This window comes from Salarias fasciatus, chromosome 17, assembly GCF_902148845.1.
Source record: "Salarias fasciatus chromosome 17, fSalaFa1.1, whole genome shotgun sequence".
In the NCBI taxonomy this organism is placed as follows: domain Eukaryota; kingdom Metazoa; phylum Chordata; class Actinopteri; order Blenniiformes; family Blenniidae; genus Salarias; species Salarias fasciatus.
The window spans coordinates 5,094,152-5,115,244 of record NC_043761.1 but is presented as its reverse complement, the minus strand read 5'-3'; the positions used below and the strand labels follow the sequence as shown (position 1 = coordinate 5,115,244).

The window sequence follows — 21,093 nt, the reverse complement described above, 5'->3', positions numbered from 1 at the left end:
AGTGTCCACTTCACAGACTCTGGAAACACACTGAAGGCATTCCGCTGACTTTTATTAAGTCCTCCATTAAAAATAAAATAAAAAAAAAAAGCCCTTTTATAAAGCTGTTGTTCACTGATAAACCTGTGTTTTCCTTCCCACTGCTGATTGAGTGTGGATTTACAGTTTTGTACAGAAAACAGACTCAAGTCATTTTCACTCTCTCACTTCATTATCACCTCTGCTCCTCAGACGGAGAATTATTAACCGAACTTTAATTAACATTGTTGTTTTTTCTTGTCGGTTTATGTATTTTTTTTTTTTTTTTTTTCCACGGTCTATAATTAAATGGCGTACGGCGTGTACGTGCAGGCAGCAGATGAGATGGCGAGTGAAGTTTAGCGGTTGTTTTGGGATAATTACACGGAGGAGGACTCGTGCCGGATGGGGATTAAATTGCCGCTGCTGTCATCTCAGCTCGTCTCCCCAGCGGATTCGGCAGTTTCTTGAGCGCGCACGTAGACGCAGCGGCTGCAGACAGAGCTCTCAGCGACGGCGGCATCGGATCGACAGAGTCTGATGCAAACAGAAAGGAATCTCCGTTAACTCTGTCCTGCAGGCCGTCTGATACAGAGAAACATGGCACCCAGATCACTTGTTTTAGGAACTCTTTGCATCTTTTAAAGTGAAAACACACGACTTTTGTTGCGTTTTAGGAGCTGTGAGTCACTGAAATTCAACTTTTACAAAATTATCTGACTCCGTCTTCAATCCTGTTTATGTAACAATGAAAACGGCGATACTTCAGTGTCTTTCAGCCTTTTTTAAACAGCTCCTGTATTTCTTTCATGAGCTCCTTTTGGTTTGACCTGTGAAGATAAACCCTTTCTTTCTCCATCCATGTGCTTGTTACCACTAAATCGGATTACCTGATGAGTGTCATGTGAGTCTTGATCGACCGACTTTGGTATGTCATGCACTCCAGGCGAACTTTGACACCACTTCGCCAGTGTGAGCAGCGACCTGTCCCGGGTTAAACCCGCTTTCACCCGCCGTCAGCTGGGATCGGCTCCAGCACCCTGAACCGTTGGGGTGGATGAAGGGTGCAGCAGATGGATGCCTCCGGGCTCACCTTCACCGTTTGCTTCATGCATTTCCACTTCAGTATTTCTTTAAAGACGAGTTGCAGACTAACGTCTGCGGGAGTGCAGCTACGCTGCGGATAGAGATGGAAGATTCTCCAGGAAGGATCACATAAATTATTTGGAGCTGCAACCTTCACCCTGGAAGCAGATCGTTATCCTGACGTTATGATATTATTTCCTTGGAGGGAATGAAGCGTGGAGATCTGCATCGCCTCACAGTGAGCAGCAGCGCTGAGTGCGGAGGGGAAATGAAAGCAGATGATCATCTCACGCTGGAACAGCCAAATATAACGTTTGTTTTATCTCGGAAGAGAAACTGGCCTCCTCTTCTTGATTGCTGTTGTCTTTTTGCTCTGTTTCCCCTTGACGTGCTCCCCAGCCAGCTCCATCAGTGTAATCCTGTTATGTGCACGTGTGCTGAAAGGCAGCTCCTGCAGTCATACGATGAGGCTCTTTCATCTTGTTTGTGTCTTCATGCTGCACAAATTGTTTTTCATATATGGACTTTATATAAAACACAACAGGCCTCGTTTATCAAAGGTTTGCAGGTAGATTTTAAATTTACACGCACACGTGGAAGCTGATCCATTAGATAACATGCGCTATTTATTTAGCGCCTTTGCCTTCATGTTTGATGGTGTGTTCAACGTCCTGCTAAATACAGAGATGAGTTTCTTCTAATGGATTGATGTACAATCATGCTGACTCGATAATTCAACCCACTTCATGCAGGATCGTGTCCAGTTCTCTCGTCATTCATGTGTTGATCTGTGCCTTGTTCCTCCGGCCTGCCTCTCCGTGCCCTGACCGCGGTTCCTCCTGTGATCTCCTCCAGTTGCTGCTGGAACATCTGGAGTGCCTGGTGTCCCGGCACGAGCGCTCGCTGCGCATGACGGTGGTGAAGCGACAGGCTCAGTCTCCGTCGGGCGTGTCCAGCGAGGTCGAGGTCCTCAAAGCACTCAAGTCCTTGTTCGAGCACCATAAAGCCCTCGATGAGAAGGTGAGTCCACACAGATTATAGGATGGAGACTGAGATATTTGTAATGTCAGAATCCGTTTACATGACAATGCTTCAAGTGAATCCGGTTTACTCTGTAGTGTATTGAAAGTGATGTCTGTTTCCATGGAAACCGCAGCACCCGCCTCCTCTATATATTACCCTCCATTTCAACAGCAACCACAACATCATTTCTCATTTCCTCTCAATAGTAATGAGTGCATGTTAAAAATCCAGGGTAAATCATGCACGCCGTTCTTCTCTTCAGGTGAGGGAGAGACTACGAGTGTCTCTGGAGAGGGTGTCCGCCTTGGAGGAGGAGCTCACAGCAGCCAATCAGGAGGTAACAGTAACTGTGTTTAAAGATATCTGCTCTCACTCGGGTTGCACCTCCGTGGCAACGCGCCCTCCCTGATGGTGGAGGAATACGCCGCCCGTATGAATTGATACTAAGTGGGTCGAGATCTCATAAATAGCAAGTGATTGCGAGCAGATTGTTTCCGTCGAGTGGCAGCACAATTGCTGGAATGATGAATAATCACAAACGGATAATCCAGCTGTTGTTTTACGGTTCACACTATCGGAGGAAATACAGAAAACAAATGAAATGGAAGCAGGTGAATGAAATACTAGTACAACCACACATACTTTCAAATCCCCCATGATGCACCACTCAGCAATATCTACAAGCCAGATAGGATGATAAATTCATGACCTTCCGCTGTATAATCTACCTGTTTTAACCAGAACTCCCTGATATGTTTGGTTCATGTCAGTATTTCCTGTGCAGCATGAGAGCTGATGAGCCAGTCAGAGGCAGAGGAGGGCGGCTCACGATAACTGATGAAATATATCGAGCTTCTGTCGCAATAAGCAAATACTATGAATGGATTTTCACTAAATAGAAGGTTGTGGTTTCTGGGCTTCTTTAAGAGAAGGCAAATATCGAGAGGATAGCCATTTCTCCAGGGACTACGCCACTGAATATGGTCCAAAATAAACAACTATAGCTGTTGCATTCTGCATGTTTTTACACCGCGACAGCATGGCTTTGAGGCTAATGCTAGTCTGTTAGCTTTTCATGGCAGCATCCCTGGTATCCCAGCTGGAATCTCACTGTTGTGTGGAGTCTGCGACAGAAGAAATTTATTTTAAGCACCATTTTATTGGTGTTTTGGTAACATTGGAGCCTCTTGCGGGTCGGTTTCGGCCCACACGCCTCATGTTTGTTCTAAAAGTTGCTTTCCTACCAAACAAATCCAGACTTTTAATTGATTCAGTGAAGTTGTCAATTCAGAGCACAGTGAACTCATGTTAGCCTGTTAAAAACAGAACAGAAAGCTGCATGCTCGTCTGGAAATGATTGAATTTATTCAAACTCACAGGATTTGCATTCAGGAATAGACGCTGCTTGTTAGTGTGATTTGTGCCTTGAAATGGCTCCAGAGGTGCTGAAAATGAATCAGCTCCTCGACGCGAAATCACCACCGCACAGCTCCAGGACAAACACGACCGGCCCTGACAGAAGAGGGTCCACTCCTCCCGAGGTGGCCCTCGCTCCGCCTCCTCCGCCGCCTCCCGGCTCGGGCCTCCGCTCACGCTGCAGATGGTCCCGTTCCAGCTGAGAAAAAGCCCCTCGGGCGGCCACTTCACAGCCTGTCAGACACGCCAGTCTGACACTCAGGCCGGGAATAAAAGCCAGCGAGCAGAGCGAGAGGAAGGAGTGAGAGGGGGGTGAAAGGGTGCAGGAGGAAACGCAACAAAATACAGAGCGGAGAGGCAGAGGATGGAAATAGTAATGGCAGGTGGGAAAGCAGAGGCGGTGTGTGTGTGTGCGCGCGCGAATGAGAGTGCAGAGCTGCACTTGGTCAAAAACATCTGACAGTGTTGGAGACGAGAGGCTGGAGAACGCCGCGCTGTCTGTAATGACGTGTTTGGACGGGATGGAGGAGGGGAGTCGTCAGAATCCAGACGCTGTACGATCCGAGGAGTGAGACGAGCTCCTCAAACTGTCTCGCATAGTTCTTTGGTACCAAAACTAGAATGTCAGGAAGTGTCTCTACACGACACCCGAGCATGAAAACACAAAATAATAACAACGGTGGTTATGTAATGAATGGATTGTTTGGACAGGAGCAGCAGAAATGATGAAAACATTGTAGCTAGCAACCACACACACACGCTGCATCGAGCAAAACACTCTGAGCATGAACAGTTGATGTCAAGCAGCGCTCTCGACTTTAACCTGCAAACTCACCTCATTACTGTTTTCCTCTTTTGTTGCAAATCGAACCTTCTTCAACTGTTTCCATTTCACTAATCCGTCTCGTTCGTCGTCAGATCTCACGTTGTGTTCCAGCTAGAATAAGTTTGACTCCTGCATTTTAGACAAACCGACGGGTGTATCGGTGGAGGATTTAACACTCTCCAACGTTTTCTCACATCACAGAGCCGGGGTTAGAAAGACTGTACGCTACATCTGTGAGGCTGTCCCTCATAAATGCTTAACGCCACACTTCAGAGCTGCAGACAGATGAGGGATTGGACCTTGAGGCGGTGGAAAGTGTGTGTGTGTGTGAGTAGAAATGTCCACACTTCAGCGGCTCGGCTCCGGGGAGGCGGGCCGAGCCTCCGGTAATTGATTTGGGATGGAGGTCTGGTGTGAGTCGCTCCTCCCTGCGGGGATTTCGACAACACGGCCATGCCTGATGAAATCAACGACCTTCGACCTTACACAGACACAGGTGTGTAAGTGGACGCGCTCTGATTACTGGTCCTGATTGCAGTTTTCAGCCATATTGGGCTCTGCTGGAATTTATCAGCACTGATGAATCATTTTGTCCGGGACAATCAACATTAATCAACACAGGCGCATTGCAAATAGAAGTCATGTAAAAGTGGCAAATGGCACTAATTTGGACCAACAGGAAAATCAATTTTGGAAAAGAAATAACTTATTGATGAATATTAAACTCAAACTGAACCAAAAAACACAAATCTAATAGTGTTTTCTATGTTAATTTCTAACTCACGGTTAAACCTTGTATACATATTGTTTTTAGAATTACTTATTTAGTTTTCATTCTGTCTTGTTGAATATTGAAGGAGCAATGCTGAAAGAAATTGTCATCTGGGAGTAATAAAGTATTATATTTCATTCTAAAATATCAACATTATCTGAAAATGCTTAAAAAAGTAAGAATAAATCTGCTAAAATCAGGTATAACAACAATGGGAAATGTTGTGAAATGTTATCAGGGCTGACTAAAGATTACTTTTTTTTTTAACCACGATTAGTTAAATGAATTCCATAGTTAATCATGATAAATTGTGCTTTGGACTGCATTTTGTAAATTGTGTTGTTTAGCATTTGAAGGCAGTTTTCAGCCCATAAAATAAAAGACTCATCACTATAAACAATCAGTTCGAAAGTTGGATTTGAACTTTCGGCATGGTGACTTCCTGCAGCGACTGATTTCTTACCTGAGCGTCTTGATTAGGAATCAAACATGAAGAAAGAATTTCCTTTGTTTTCTTGTTGGGTTTTCTTTCAAAATAAAGTGCCGTGTGCCATGGGGTGGCTGTTAGCTTGGACGCTGCTGGTGGAAGCGCTGTGAATTGTCTTTCCAGTTTATTGTTACCTAGCGATGCGGCTAGTGTTAGTTTGTCTGCTGTTGGTTTAGGCGTCGTTCGTGCTCTCTTTCTCCCGGCTTATTGGTAAGGAGCCCGACCATTGGCACATAGTTTGTGTTTTTATTTATTGTTTTTCACGCGTCTTTTCTCTAAAGCTGACTGCGATTCAGATGCTCTGCAGTAAACCATCAATGCTCTGATCCTCACCTTGGCATAATCAATCTTCCGTCCTCCCAGCGGTCACACTTCTCCCTTCACTCCTCGTCACGTGTGTCCACTTTCTCCTTCATCAAATCATCTCAGGGAGATAAAGAAATCCTGGCTCCCCGTCCTCCACCTTGCCTTTGATCGGAGGTGGATTGACGGCATCAAAAGGAAATAATGGGCGCTGTGTTCATTTTGGATCTGGCGAGCTTCTCCTGTCTGTAATTTCAGAGCTGGAGTCTCATCTGTCGCGCTCCATTCGGCGTTTGTTGTGCCTTTTCTACATCGGGGGTGGCGTTGGTGTTTGATCTCCGTGCTGGAGACGTTACAGACAATCTTGGAATAATGCTGCGAGAACATACGGAGGCATAATTGTGCCCTCGTTAAAAGTGACGAAGGGGGAAGCTTTCCGAGGCGAGTCGAGTGAAACGTAGAGCGGCTCGCTGCGGTCGGCGTCTTCGAGTGAAAACGCTAAACTTTGCGCATTGTTTAAGAGAGACGAGTATCAGTGGCGGCACAGCCGTCCCTCCCTCTGCCGTGTCGTGCTAATCACACGGTGCGTGTTGAAGAAGGAAGGAGCTAATTATTGTTGTTGCCGGTCACCCGCCTGACAGGATTATGACTTGGGGACTCGTTGCTGGAGGTGGAGAAATGAGCGCCGAGTCCAGAGAACGTGATAATTACAGTGATTGTATCGGCGCTCTCGAGCCGTTCGGCTTCCCGCCGGGCGAAAGACGCGTTCCAGAGATTCCTGCGCGCAGGAGCATCCTGTAATTTGGTGTTGTGTTGAGAGGGAAAATGACTGTTGACTGATGCACGCAGTAATGTCTCATCAGGGTACAGCCAGTCTAAAACAAACCAATGATCAGTTTTCACTTGCAGTCAATCACACGAAGGAGCGTTTCAAGTGGAAGCTTCACTTTTACAAGGTAAACAATGTATCTGAAGGAATGAAGAAACGAGAAACTATTGCTAATCTGTATTTACATGAATGAAAAGGTGTAGAAAATTATTTAATCTTGCCAACAGACGACCAAGTTGGACTATTATAGTGACTGTCAACTGGCGTTTGCACAACAGTGTCAAACTAAGGTCTGTGGGCCAAAACAGGCCCACAAGAGGCTCTGTCCCCATTCCGTCATTCTTTGACGTAAATTGAATTGAAACTCATGAAGAACTGTGGAAGCTTCTGGACTCATTCACAGGAGCGGACGGATTTGAAACTCACAGCAAAGTTTAGACTATTTCTCAAGAAAAGACCAACCAAACTGAATTCCTTCAGTAATTCGCCGCAGCTCAGTTGGCGAAAGCTTTCAAGCCAATCTAAAGTGCATCTAAATAATGTGTTTAAGTGTTTCCAGTGGTTCACTTCTGTCTTCCTTCTCCTTCCTGCAGATTGTGGCCTTACGGGAGCAAAATGCTCACATCCAGAGAAAAGTGGCATCGGGAGAAGGAGCGGAGGATATTCTGGAGGGCAGCGAAGCACAACAGAAGGTCCACGGCAAAGTAAGCCCCGGCTGGAGAACAGCTCTGATATCAGCTCTTAACTCTCGAACAGCTCCTGACATTTGACAGTGCGTCGTCTGAGGAGTCGACTCAGTAAACCAGTTACTGGTTTATTTATTCAGTTACTGTAATTTTGTTTAAACCAGTAAAAACAGAGTATAATGGCTAGAATAAAAAAAAAACCCAACGTGACAGAGTGAGACTGAGCGTATTAGCATCAAAATGTGTCTGAAATAATCTGTAAAAGAGGATGTTTAGTGAGCTTGAGTTGTTTCATGATGAGATTTTCTGCACAGCCCGTCTGTACCAGCAGACGAGGTTTTCCACGGTGCGCTGGGAGTCGGATGAAGGCCCCTGCTGTGAACTCCGCCCCTCGCATTAAGCAGGAGGAGACGGTTCAGGGGCGCGTGTGTTGGTCCTGAATACAGATCTCCCTCCGCGGTCATGACTAATTTAAAGACAGCAGCGCAGCAGCGTCCGCCTTCACCTGATTACTCTGATGTTGTTTAATGTCGGCAGTCGGGAGCAGACAGCCGGCTCTGGAGCCGCAGACGCTGCAGCAGATTCACATGCAGACCGCGGCCGAGGATACCTGGGCGGATCAATGGAGATGCTATTACGTGGCTGGTGGAGGAGGGCGGAGGCGCTCGGGAGGGGGGGGGGATGTCGGGACTAAAGAGATGAAGAGCGCGCATACTGAGGGACGGGGTAATGAGCAGACAGCTATCATCTGCTCTGTGTTGTGAAGATAAAAGAAGGGGACTTGGGAGGTGGAATATAAATGTGTGTTTTGCACGTGTTTGTGCTTCTAAAAGGTTTTTTTTTAATGTGATTCAATGACGTGAAAGCTTTCAATAAGAGCTCGGCGTCACTTCAGCGCTTTTATAGGATCTCATTCAGCGGACTGACGACATCCACGCACGCGCTCCGTGACAGGTGGGCAGAGGTCACCGAGGGGTCACGTCAAGTGGAGGGAATGGAGTCAAGATGAACCCTTTAACACAAACGCAGACGAGCTCCAAGAGCAGTTAAAGCCAGCCGATGGATACGAGACGGAACTTTTCAGTTTCTCATCTAGAAGTCAATCTGCTGCGCATACAGCTGTCAGAACTACCCAGAGTAACAAGTACACAACAGAAAACATCAAGTATTTTAACATGAAATATTTAGTGAAATACTATAGACGGAGGCTAAAATATTTAACTAATGTCTGAATTCTGCAGCGTAAAGCAACTTTTAAGGTTTTTTCAGCTTTTTTTTAACTTCCCGTTTCAAACGTCATTCAGCTTTGTTCAAGTTTTTCAACTTGATTCAGCTTTCTGTCAACTTTATAAGCTTTCTGCAGTGTCTGTTCAACTGTTAAAGCTTGATTCAACTTTTTAAAGCTTTGTTTCCAGTGTTTTTTCAGCTTGTTAACTTTTCTTTTTTACCTTTTTCAGCTTTCAAAGCTTTTTTCCAACTTCTTCTGCATTGCAGTTTAACTTTGTTCATGTCAGCATTCACACATTCATTTTCTTCAGAAAATGCAAATTTTTCTAGTTTGAATTTGCTTATTGAATTTAAATAATTGTAATAATGATGCTAATAATAATGTCAAATTTAATGTTTTGTTTTCTAAAACAGGTACTTTAGAATATTCACAAACATTAAATCTTTTATAAAATATAATTATTTTAAAGTATTTAATTAATGGTAATTAATAATTTCTAAAATATACGAAATTCTGAAACAAAAATTTCTTGTGATATGAGAAACAGTGAGAAACTAAGAAAAGGATGACAGAGAAAATCGTGATAAAACACATTCTAGTTTTCCAGAAGGAATACGTTCTTTTTTGTTTTTGTTTTTGTTTTTTTTTTTAATAGCTTAGTCTTCATTTGATAATGAATAAGAGCCGAATCTTTAATGAATCTGAAAATGAATCCGCTGTTGGTATTAAATCATTATTGAAACCATTGATCACCAGGCACCAAAGCACATTGAGGTTTTTCCTCACAGATGGATGAATCAGAATGAGACTTCTGGAAAACAACAAGGCCACTTTCTGTCAATCACCTTCGACTTAAAGTACCTCCGCCTGTTTATACAGCAAAAAGCCGGGCTGTTATTAAATCTGCATTCTCGGTGAGTGTGCGGCGTTCGGCGGCGATAACAGAGTCGTCCTCTCATGTCTTCTCCCGGCTCCAAAACGGTGTGTAATCTGTCTTGTATCCCCCCTCATTAATCTACCTCATGCAGAGAGCAGGGGAGCCGAACACAGAGAGAAACCCAATCAGATTGCTGATGCAAGTGTCAAAGCAATTTCCCCGCTGGAGTCTGGAGTGATTCTCAGTCACACTGTCTTTTGTCGCCGTCCGGTAAAACCGAAAACAGGGAACCGAGCCAAAGCCTGGAGCTCCTGAACCTGAATTCGTAATGTGTGTTAATGTGTGTAATTCTCTCAAGGAGGCACGCTATCTGAAGTGGAAGAAACGCTGGTTTCTCCAGGCCCTCTTTAAAGGAAGGACATGACAGGAATCCAGAGGAGTTCTCTGTTTTCCTCCTGTCAAAACCACAAACTCCTGCTTCTATTTGACATCTTGTCAATGCCTCTTTTTTTTTTTTCTTCAGTTTTGGTTCTTTTGAAGCTGAAAACTTAAACAGATGTGACAGTTTGGAAGAGCTGAGGAGACGTTTTGTGGCAGATTTCTGTGATTTCACTGTAACAAGCTGCATTAAAATGTATGTTTACAGCATATCCTTATGAAAACAGAGTAGTGGGAGTATTTATGGTGACTACAGTAATAACAGTATTAGAAAGTCATAATCTGTAGACTTGATCTGTTTTCACATTTGGAGGCCTTCCTGCTGCAAACGGGATTCAAACCCACACACTCAGTGATGCAGCGATGATAATTATAGCTCCATTTACTGGTAACTTAATGAGTTTAATTATGAGGCGCAGAGTTTGCAATGTGATTTACAATCAAATTAAAACATTTGCAACAAAATGAATATATGAATCACAGAAAGAAAACAATAGAATATGTGAAACGATCCTGTAATGAAATCTCAGCTCTGATAGTTTGTGTATGTTTGTGCAGTGTTGTTCTATAGACAGCTGGGAGAAAAAGCCGATTCCCCTGAATGGAGACTATTTCTGTTCATGCTAACCGTGTGTTTCACGTTTGCAATTCAAAGTTCCGCCGGTTCTTAACCCGCTCTCCCCTCCCCCAGCGTCTGTCCAACGGCTCGCTGGAGTCGGCCCACGAGGCCAGTCAGGTGGTGGAGCTGCAGGACCTGCTGGAGAAGCAGAACTACGAGCTGGCCCAGATGAAGGAGCGCATGTCCTCCCTCTCGTCCCGGGTGTCCGAGGTGGAGCAGGAGCTGGAGACCGCCCGCAAGGACCTCATCAAGTCGGAGGAGATGAACAACAAGTACCAGAGGGACATCAAAGAGGTTACAGCGCACACACACACACGCACGCACTCACACACACGTTATACCAGAATAACAGTAGCGAGGGAGGCATCAAAGGAGCGAGCGGCGGCCTAAATAAGCTCCTATTAGCATACGCTCTCCACTTTATTACTGTATGAATAAACGTCTTTATTCAGGCCCCGTTTACACAACAGCATCTCAAGTGGAAACGAGTGGCTTTCCCGTTTCCATGGCAACCTTCTGAAAACGATATGGTTGCGCCGCGCGCCGTGGCAGGATGGGGAACGTTGTGATGATCCGGCGGTTAAGAGCCTCAATCACAGAGCCATTCTATACTCGTCTGAGCGGGGTGAACGCCGGTGGAGTGGACGGGTTATGAATATAAGCTGATGCCCCTTTGGCCCCTCGGCTGAAATTGCTATTGATTGCTAACAATGTAGGCAGAGGCAATTATTGCGTCCCGGCAAACACGGCCTTATCATGGCGACCCGGTGTTATTACCCGACGCCGCCTCCCAGGAGGGCCGCAGTTAATTCATCCTCCGCAGGGTTTTTTTAAACAGCGTGTGCTCGACATGTTTCTCTACACACACCTGCAGAGCGCCCAGGAGGAGATCAGAGCGACGTGTTTATGCTTTATCATAATGTTCCTCATGTTTGACATTTAACAGGCTGGTTGTGGCTGGAAAGTCAAGCAGGATGTGATTTCTGATCAAAAGAGAAACGGAGGAGCAACAGCAGTTATTCAGTTGGTTTTTGTGATCTTTTTGTGAGTGTCTTTTAGTGTTGCTGACGGTTTTTAACCGGTCTCCGTCCGTCTGCTCGCAGGCCATGTGTCAGAAGGAGGACATGGAGGAGCGGATCGTCACGCTGGAGAAACGCTACCTGAGCGCACAGCGAGAGTCCACCTCCGTGCACGACATCAACGACAAGCTGGAGAACGAGCTGGCCAACAAAGAGGCGTTCCTCCGTCAGGTGGGTGAAAAACAGGGAGAACATGCAAACTCCATCATTCCAGAAGGAATGCTTTCCATAATTCTGCTTCAGTGTTTTCTGCACTTGCCTCAAAGTCATCTCAATAATTGACATAATGCTCCACGGCCGGATCAAACCACGCCGCAGACTCATTCTTCCTTCAGCCCAATTAGATGAATTTCCTGGTGGAAGGTGATTGATTGACGGTTTCCTGAGCAGAAGCTTCAGCTCCAGCTGAGTCCCGAGACGACAGCAAAAAAACTCATATGAGCAGAAACGAGTGTGGAGACACAGAAGCACTATTTAAATTGGCCTTGTTGCAGCATGGAGAAATTTCACATCCAAATTTTAATCAGTAGGTTTTTGCTGCAATGTAAGGGTTTCTGTTTCAGTTTGCATGTTCCCCCTGTGCGCGTTTAAAGACGTGCTTTTGAGTTAAGTCCAAATTCTATCAGATGGATTAGGAGCAGGTTGGTTCTTCTTCCCAGATGAACTCATCTCTAAATAAATTTGAATTTCTAAGTAAAGTAAAGGAAATAGTGTCGCATATTTTACAATGCATACTTGTTCAAAATTCTGTAAAAAAAAAAAAGGCAAGTAAGTTCATTTACTGACGTTAATGCTTCACCACAAGGATTCAGAAGAAGCTTCTTGTTCTACATTTTAACTCAATAGTTAATATTGACCGGCAAAGACATTTAAAGCAGGGATTCTGGGTCTTTTCCAGGAGAAAATGAAGTTCAGGGAAAAAAAAAATCCTGAAGGTCTGTTCAACAGTAGGAGGTGCTAATTCCATGTAATGCAGGTTGACACTCATCCTTTGACACCATAGAAGAAGAACACAGTGATTGTTTTGGTATTTGAACGTTAGAAACTCGGGTCAGACTCAGAACTGTTTCTGGGTTCAGATTGAGAAAGTCTAACTGTGGAGCAGCTCTGAGGTGAGAACAGCTCCACCTTCACCTGTGACTGTTCTCAGCTCCGTTCCACTGAACACACTCTGCACTCTGATCTGTGAAACTCTTGTCAGGAGGTGAAAACATGAACAGCTCTGCATTGATTCCTAGTTTCATCAGGCATTAGAGTGAGAGCTGCTTTGTTGACCTCCGGCGAAGATCATTTAAAGAAAAGTTAACTTTGGGTACTTGAATCCTTTTAAATTTCACTTTTGGTTGAATTTATTTTGAATTGGTGATTAAATGCTGCTTCTGAAGAAATATGATTTTCCTCAAAGTTGGTTCAGGTCCAGTGAGGGTTCTCACCTATATCTACATAAATATAGCTTTTTTTAAATACTTCAAAGTAGTTTTACTTTTAATTTTCTGTATTTTTCCTGAAAACACAGTCTGTTAAAATGTCTGTTAATGAATTGTTCTGATTCTTGTCTCAGCCTGATGATTAATGCTGAAAGGAGTGACTGAATAGTTTTACGAGACTCTGTTATTGACTCACTGACTGGATTCTCAGCTAAAGCTGCTGATTTTGAGCCTTTTTGAAAAGACTTTTCAGTCGTTTGCGAATGAAAACGCTGATAAGCCTGTTAAGAAAGGCAGAAGTTATTGACGAGTTTTGATGTTTATTTAAGTTCAGCTCATTGAGCAGAAAACAGACTCAATTATGAATGAATACATTTTTTTAAGAGAATCATTCAAACCTGGACTCAAACTGAGAGTCAGTAAAAGGTGAGAGGGTGATCCACTACACCGCCGTACGGCCGTTTGTTCCTCAAGTCCAAAGCTCTTGCAGACCCCCGTCTCTGTGGTGTCGTGTGCAGATGGAGGAGAAGAACCGGCAGCTCCAGGAGCGGCTGGAGCTGGCGGAGCAGAAACTCCAGCAGACCATGAGGAAGGCCGAGACGCTGCCGGAGGTGGAGGCCGAGCTGGCCCAGAGGATAGCGGCCCTCACCAAGGTAACACACACACACACACACACACACACACTCAGGTGTGTGAACACACAGCACTGTCTTGGGTTGCATGTGGCGCCTTTTCCACATTGTCCTCCTCTTCCTCAGCCGCGTAGTCCGACTCCAGCTCCTCCTCCTCCTCCTCCTCCTCCTCCTCCTCCTCCTCCTCCTCCTCCTTCTCTGATTATCACTTTGTTCTGGAAGCTAAACTCCAAGACATGAGCTCCATTCTTAGGAAGGTAGCGTCGTGGCGCCTCGCAGCTCAGCCAGCGCCTGTAGAGAGCAGATTTCTCTGATTAGTGGTTTGTTTCTGGGATCCTGCTCTCGCTGTCCTCTTCCTTCATTCTGTCCTCGTTCCTCTGCTTCGTTTCGACCCTCTGCTTCCAGACAGTAGATCTCCGTCTCTGGGGCAGAGGCTTCGGCTTGTGTTGTTGCTCTTCTCAAGGCCGCCAGACACACGGATCACCCTTCCTTTTCTTTTTCTTCCTTTGTCTTCCATCTCCATGCGCCTGCAGGCGGAGGAGCGTCACGGCAGCATCGAGGAGCGCATGAGGCACTTGGAGTGCCAGCTGGAGGAGAAGAACCAGGAGCTGCTGAGGGTGAGTCAGTGCGGCGGCGCCGCGGCTCATTTATCACGCGAACCCGCCGATGGAAGGGCTCTGTGAAGTCATGTGGTACACACTTGGCGATTGTTCACACATCACATCGCCTGTAGCAGACGCTAACTGTGCCTCATAGTGTATAAATCTACATGTATTTATAAAATAGTGTCCTGATCTATGTGCCTGAAATAAATTATCATCGTATCATATCAGCACACACCAATCAAAATAATAGTTTTTCCTGATAATTGGGGCTTTTTTTTTTTCCTGCTCGTGCCCTTTTGTGACCTTTGACATGTACCTGCAGGCTCATTTCCATAACAACGTGATTAGCAGCACATTGCATTGATTAGCAGGAAGAGTCGGTGGTATGTAGGGCAGGTCTTTATTTATTCTGCTTCATGCTGCGACGTACTGAAGAGCAGCTCCTGCGAATTATCACATCAGAGGTGGAAACACGGGAGGTTACGGCAAGCAGACATTCACCGGCGGATCGATGATGTGTTCGCCCCGCAGGCCCGGCAGAGAGAGAAGATGAACGAAGAGCACAACAAGCGCCTCTCGGACACGGTGGACAGACTCCTCACCGAGTCCAACGAGCGCCTTCAGCTGCACCTCAAGGAGAGGATGGCAGCGCTGGAGGAGAAGGTGGAAGATGGCCGCAGCCCGGCAAAGAGTCCATTGAAGGTCGGGAGGAGACGGACTCCGCTCACCGCTTCCTCTCTCCGTCTGCCCGCAGAACATGCTGATCCAAGACTCGGAAGGTTACAGGAAACAGTACGAAGAGTCCATCCATGAAAAAGTAGGTTGCATCAAGTTTCCTCATTAATGAGCTTTCATTTTGGTTGTTTGGAATATTTATAAGACCTGAAATGAGAAAGGTTAATGAGATGAAATTCCAGGACATTTTAAATCCTCACACTGTGAGTTCGGTGGTGGGTGGCGGTCCTCCGGTGGGTGGCGGTCAGGGTGAAGGGGTCAGCAGTTCTGTAATGGCGCTGTCGAACTGTTTGATTCAGTCGCAGCTGGCGGAGGAGATTGAGAAGCTGAGGTCGGAGCTGGACCAGTTCAGATTGAGGGCGGGATCCCTCACCGAGCCCACCCTGTCACGGTAGGCCGCCTGCCTCTGTGTGTGTTTGGTGTGTGTGTTTTCTTGCAGGTCATTGTGTCACCTGAATCTTCAAGCCGCCTCCTACGGGAAATATTAGCAATTCTTTGTTTCAGACATGCGACTCCAGTCTGGATTTTTCACAGGAGGCCATAACGGGGTTTACCGTATCCTGTAGCAGCTCCTGAGCACACACAGGGAGAACATGCAAACTCCACACAGAAATTCCCCTCAAGCATGAGCGCTAACGAATCGAATAAAAGGCCACACATGCAGTAAGGTACAGGAAATAAAGGAAGCATCCAGATGTTCTCGCTCCTGGAGCCTCGCTGTCACTTTATCCTTTGCCGATCGCTCTGATGCACTATTGTTAGAAACGGCGGTATCACTGATCTCTCTATTCCTGGATGTTTTCTGTCTCCCATTTCATGCTGCACGGAGTTCTAATATTACTCCGCTCGTGTGTTGACGGTCGTAATCCTCTCCACAGATATTTTAAAAGCATGTATAACGAGCTCTGATCTTCCGCTCTGCGCCTCATCACTGTGACTGTTCTGCTCGCCCGAGGAATCCCCGCACATGATTGGATTTATATTCTATCAGCGTAACTTCTGTGTGCGTGTGTGCGCGTTTTATTATCTTTTGTTTCCTCGGTTGTGAACTTAAGCTCCCCAGGCAGGATTTGTTAAAGGAGAGTTGTGTGTGTGTGTGTGTGAGACGGTTTCCAGTTTGGAGGCAGACGCAGAAAACCAATGTACTGATTGATCAGGAGGATGTTGTCACTGCCTTGCCTCCAGGTCTCACCTGGACACGTCGGCCGAGCTTCGCTTCTCTCTGGGATCTCTGGCCGAGACCCAGTCGGATCACTACCGCTCGGCCAAGGTCATCCGCCGGCCGAGGAGAGGGAGGATGGGCCTGCGGGAAACCAAGGTGAGGCGGCGAGGCCGGGTTGATGCGCGGGAGTCGGTCCATCCGTCTAAAGTCCGCTCGTCTCGGTGTCCGCAGGCCAAATCCCTGGGCGAGCACGAGTGGCGCTCGCAGCAGCTGGGGGTCCTGGGGGGCCACCACTTCGAGAGCGACACGGAGATGTCGGACATCGACGACGACGACCGGGAGACGCTGTTCAGCTCCATGGACCTGCTGTCGCCCGGCGGCCACTCCGACGCGCAGACCCTCGCCATGATGCTGCAGGAGCAGCTGGACGCCATCAACAAGGAGATCCGGTACCTCACACACACACACACACACCTCAGTGACACTTCCATGGGTTTCCAATGCTTTTCCACTGAGGCCCGCATCCCAGCTGCCACTTGATATCTTTGAGATTGAATGTCTGAGTCATTATTGTTCCTAAACGAGTTTCTAATCGATGAATCAATCAATATTTCTCAACGGAAGTGCATCCATTCACATCCTGACCTTGGTGGGGGGCTGATGTACGGTTGTAATGGCTTGATGTCCTGAGTCCGGTTAAAAAAAAAAAAAAAAAAAAAAGCAGCTGATTTTTTGGCAAAATCACAAGAAAAATGGTTGTTTTATGTCTTTTCATAGAAACTTCTTCTTTCATCCTTTTAAAGGCAAAACTATTTATCTCTTTGTAACTTGTGTTTTTGTTTTTTTCATTACTGGGATGTTTATTGACAGGAAGGATTTCTTATAAGAAGCTCGTTGGGATTCTTTCCTCTGCCGAACAGTCGTGTTTTATTTCTTGTAGTTCTGCTTTATATTACTATTTTGGGCAAAACAAGAAAATTAGAAAAAAGCCTTTATTAGCATGTCACCCAAAAATCCTTTCAATATTAAAGTTTTAGTATAAATCCATCATACTGAAAATGCTGAAGTTATATTAGAAACGTGTGGTGGCCACAGTAGTTGATTAGTCTTTACATTTGTTCTTTAGTTTGTAATCCAAACTTTTAATGCATTTAATGTTTGATTAAATGCAAACTGCCTTCTGCTTCCTAATGCTTTAATTATCTGGGGCTGATAGGTATTCATAACACACACACACACACACACACACACACGGCTAAACTCCCGTCTTCGTTTGGAGGGTTGTTAGTTAGCGTGCCTCGTGGCCTCTGCGTTAATTCGCCATCAGCAGGCGCGGGAGGATTTAATTCCTCCGCTTCACGCCCTGATCATGGATCGGCGGCGTTGAGCTCTGGGTTAATTGCTCAGTTGGATCCTGGGTGTGGTTCAGACTAACGACCTGGCTTCTGGCCGTTTTATCGCTCGGGTTTGTCCTGCAATTAGCTTGTTTCACACTGGAGGTGTTTAAGGAGCTCGGTTATGCAAATCCGTCCCGCAGCCGCGATCGTCTGAAAGATGCATAATTAACAAAAAGCAGGATTATTCTGGATTGTCGTGTGTTTCGGTTTCAGGTTGATACAAGAGGAGAAGGAGTCCACGGAGCTGCGGGCGGAGGAGATCGAGAACCGTGTGGCCAGCGTGAGCCTGGAGGGGCTCAACCTGGCCCGAATGCACCACCACGGAGCCTCCATCACTGCCTCGGCCACCGCCTCCTCCCTGGCCTCCTCCTCGCCCCCCAGCGGACACTCCACCCCGAAACTGGACCCCCGCAGCCCCGCCCGCGACATGGAGCGCATGGGGGTCATGACACTGGTGAGCTCGCCCCCTGTAAAGGACTGAGGGACGGGGATCAGTAACAGTAGCACATCTCACTGTTTTTCTTAATTCTGTTCATTTTACACAAATATACATTTATCTTATTTAAGTCTCACGCTAATCTGCACTTCATCAACACACAAATAGTCGAATATTTGATTCAAATATTTCAGTGAAAGACTCAGTTTTTCTTATTCTGTTCTTTTAGGTTAGTGAAACACATTTTCTCCAATTGAATAACAGTTTATGTAACCGGTTTCTGGGAGCATGCTGGCAGTTTAGTCTTTTCTCCATCATCGTATTCAGAAACAAAGCTGTTTGAATGTGGGATGAGAAAGATTTAAGTCTTCTGCACATCCAGAAAGATCTGAGAGAGTCGTGATTAAAATAGGAATTGTAAACCAAGAGAAATAAACTACAGGACAGTCCTAGAATGAAGGCGATAACGTTGTTTCATTTGATATTGTCTGAACTCAGTGCTCAGTTTAAAGTCACATTTCTTCATAACTTATTAAAAAAGCCACAAGTGTTGTGAAATTAGCTTCTAATATTGAAGATATTGTGTGAATTTCTGGTTCAGCTCTGTCCTGGTTGAGATCCTGCCTGTCAGACATTCTGTGAACATTCCTCATTCTGGGTTTTCTGTCATGTGGAGTTCCACAGGGCTCGATCTGAGGCCCCATTTGCATGTTTTCATTGAGATGACAACTGAATGTAAAACTTTTTGAGAAGTAGTGATTGTGTTAAACAAGCCAAACAATCAGTTGTTAAAATGAAGTCGCCACACAGCTTGTGTTTTAGTTTTCTACTGTACGGCACAGAAAATGTGGAAACCTACCAGGAAAACATCCGGAATCTGATGCAGGGAAACAGATTGATGATCCTACAAACGGTAAACTCTCCACACGGCTCGAGGCTTAACCGCTCCAGATGTGGCCACCTCCAGGAACAATACCAATCTAAAAATGTTCCTATAATGCCCGTTTAATCCAGGGAGGGGTGTCGAGTGCGAACGACGTCTTTACCGGGAGGCTTTCAAAGGAATGAGGCTTTGATTTTATCGATCAGTTAAATGGCGTCCTTTGTCCCTCAGCATCAGTCTCCAGACAAACACGGCGGCGTTGGACAAAGCCTCGTAAGCCGATATTTTCATTTATTACCAACAAGCACATGTTAACGTTTGTGCTTCTTTTCTTCTTCCCGCAGCCCAGCGATCTGAGGAAACACAGGAGAAAGGTGCGTTCAGCGTCGATCAATACGTTTCTTTGAGTTTTGATGAACGGGCCGTAATGACCGCCGCCGACTCGTGACGCCTTCCTCCTCAGATCGCAGCGGTGGAGGAGGACGGCCGCGAAGACAAGGCCACCATCAAGTGTGAGACGTCCCCCCCGCCGACGCCGCGCACGGTTCGAATGACGCACACACTGCCAGCCTCCTCGCACAACGACGCACGGGGGTAGGTTCACCACACACACTCGATTTTCTCTCCTCTGCTTCACTGTTTTCTATTATCTGCTGATTTCTGACCAGAACGTCTTGACTTGGAATCAAACACAAACAATTTCCTTTTGGATCTTGAGTTTCGTTTAAAATAAAGCGCTATGTAGATCAAGTTAATACAGTGTCTATAATAAAAATACAGTTTCCAAACTGAAAGAAGCCCTAAGACTAATTACGTGATTAATCAGCCAAAAAAAAGGAATTTTTTGTCATCCCTTCTTTAATCACAATTAATGCAGTTAACTCTGACAGCTTGTTCTAACTGAACAGCTGATTCGTCTCCTGAACATTTTTCTAAATTTAAGTTATTTCAAAAAAAGAAAACGATTTTTTTTCACATTTTTATTGTAAAGTTTTGTGTCGTTTGAGAGTTAATTGAAGATTTTTAATCACATATATAAAATTCTGAATGCTGGCATATGGGGTGAATTAATTGCATCTCGTAAAAAAGAAACTTTCCTGAAACTAAAAACACAAAAATTTTATATTTTCTCTTGGAACTCCTGTAAACTACACTTTTTTCCATTTTCCACCACAATTTCTTCCTAAAAATGATGTTTTAAAATAAATATGAAGCCCCTAATGAGAGTCTTTTCATGCCACAGTGGTTTAAGTGAACACATTTTAGTAATGAGATGAGACCTGGTCCAGCCCTGAGCCGCTCTGGGTCTCGTGTCTCCAGGATCGTGGCCTCTCTGGAGGCCGAGGCCAGCGCCCTCAGCAGCGTCGCCAGCAGTCAGGACTCCCTCCACAAGCAGCCCAAGAAGAAGGGCATCAAGTCGTCCATCGGACGGCTGTTCGGGAAGAAGGAGAAGGGTCGGCTGGCTCATCTGGCACACAGACAGGTCATGGTGGATCCACAAGGTGAGGCCTCCGCTCAAACCGAGAGGAGAGTTCAGAACCATTGCAAAAGAATAGCAGAAAATGCAAAATATTCAGTCTGACATGTATTGAAGGAGTGGTGTTTCCTGATGTGTGTGTGTGTTTTCTGTCCACAGCTACTCTGATGGACCCAGACATGGCAGGCCAGGACATGGGGGTGGGCAAGCTGGGCACTCAGGCTGAGAAGGACCGCAGATTGAAAAAGAAGTAAGCGTTAATCCCCGTCGGCGGTAGCTTCAGGCAGACACTTGCAGACGCGTCCATTCACCACACACACCAGAAGCAGAGACTCGGCCTCACCTCCTGACACGCAGCCCCCGCCCTGCCGTGTTTACCTGGAACCCTCTTCCTGTAGTGTATGTGGTAGCATAACCGGCGGCGGGCGGCGGATCGATAGGAGGCAGAGAGCAGCAGATCAGCCTCACTGTATTCACACACACAGCCCCAGCCGCTCCATCGATTCAGGCCGAGAAGCCAATTAATCTCACAAAGGTTCGTCCGCGTGTCGATGGGGAGGATATAGACGCCTCTCCCGACACGCCCACCTATAGCACACACACACACACACACACACACACACACACACACACACACACACAGGGAGAGGCC

The 21,093-nt window shown here is 46.0% G+C and overlaps 1 protein-coding gene across 5 annotated transcripts in view; it reads left to right on the top strand.

The window, feature by feature from the left end:
• ppfia2 (PTPRF interacting protein alpha 2) overlaps positions 1 to 21,093 on the top strand; it is a 126,596-nt gene that overhangs the window by 88,334 nt on the left and 17,169 nt on the right. For all 5 annotated transcript variants that reach the window (XM_030113212.1, XM_030113210.1, XM_030113211.1 and 2 more), the window contains 17 exons: positions 1,960 to 2,124; positions 2,390 to 2,464; positions 7,354 to 7,464; positions 10,681 to 10,902; positions 11,712 to 11,858; positions 13,633 to 13,767; positions 14,280 to 14,363; positions 14,883 to 15,014; positions 15,106 to 15,168; positions 15,386 to 15,477; positions 16,272 to 16,404; positions 16,480 to 16,697; positions 17,859 to 18,099; positions 19,309 to 19,338; positions 19,428 to 19,558; positions 20,285 to 20,466; positions 20,601 to 20,691. In XM_030113212.1, the coding sequence (XP_029969072.1) occupies positions 1,960 to 2,124; positions 2,390 to 2,464; positions 7,354 to 7,464; positions 10,681 to 10,902; positions 11,712 to 11,858; positions 13,633 to 13,767; positions 14,280 to 14,363; positions 14,883 to 15,014; positions 15,106 to 15,168; positions 15,386 to 15,477; positions 16,272 to 16,404; positions 16,480 to 16,697; positions 17,859 to 18,099; positions 19,309 to 19,338; positions 19,428 to 19,558; positions 20,285 to 20,466; positions 20,601 to 20,691 (2,252 nt within the window). The remainder of the gene's footprint in view (positions 1 to 1,959; positions 2,125 to 2,389; positions 2,465 to 7,353; positions 7,465 to 10,680; positions 10,903 to 11,711; positions 11,859 to 13,632; positions 13,768 to 14,279; positions 14,364 to 14,882; positions 15,015 to 15,105; positions 15,169 to 15,385; positions 15,478 to 16,271; positions 16,405 to 16,479; positions 16,698 to 17,858; positions 18,100 to 19,308; positions 19,339 to 19,427; positions 19,559 to 20,284; positions 20,467 to 20,600; positions 20,692 to 21,093) is intronic.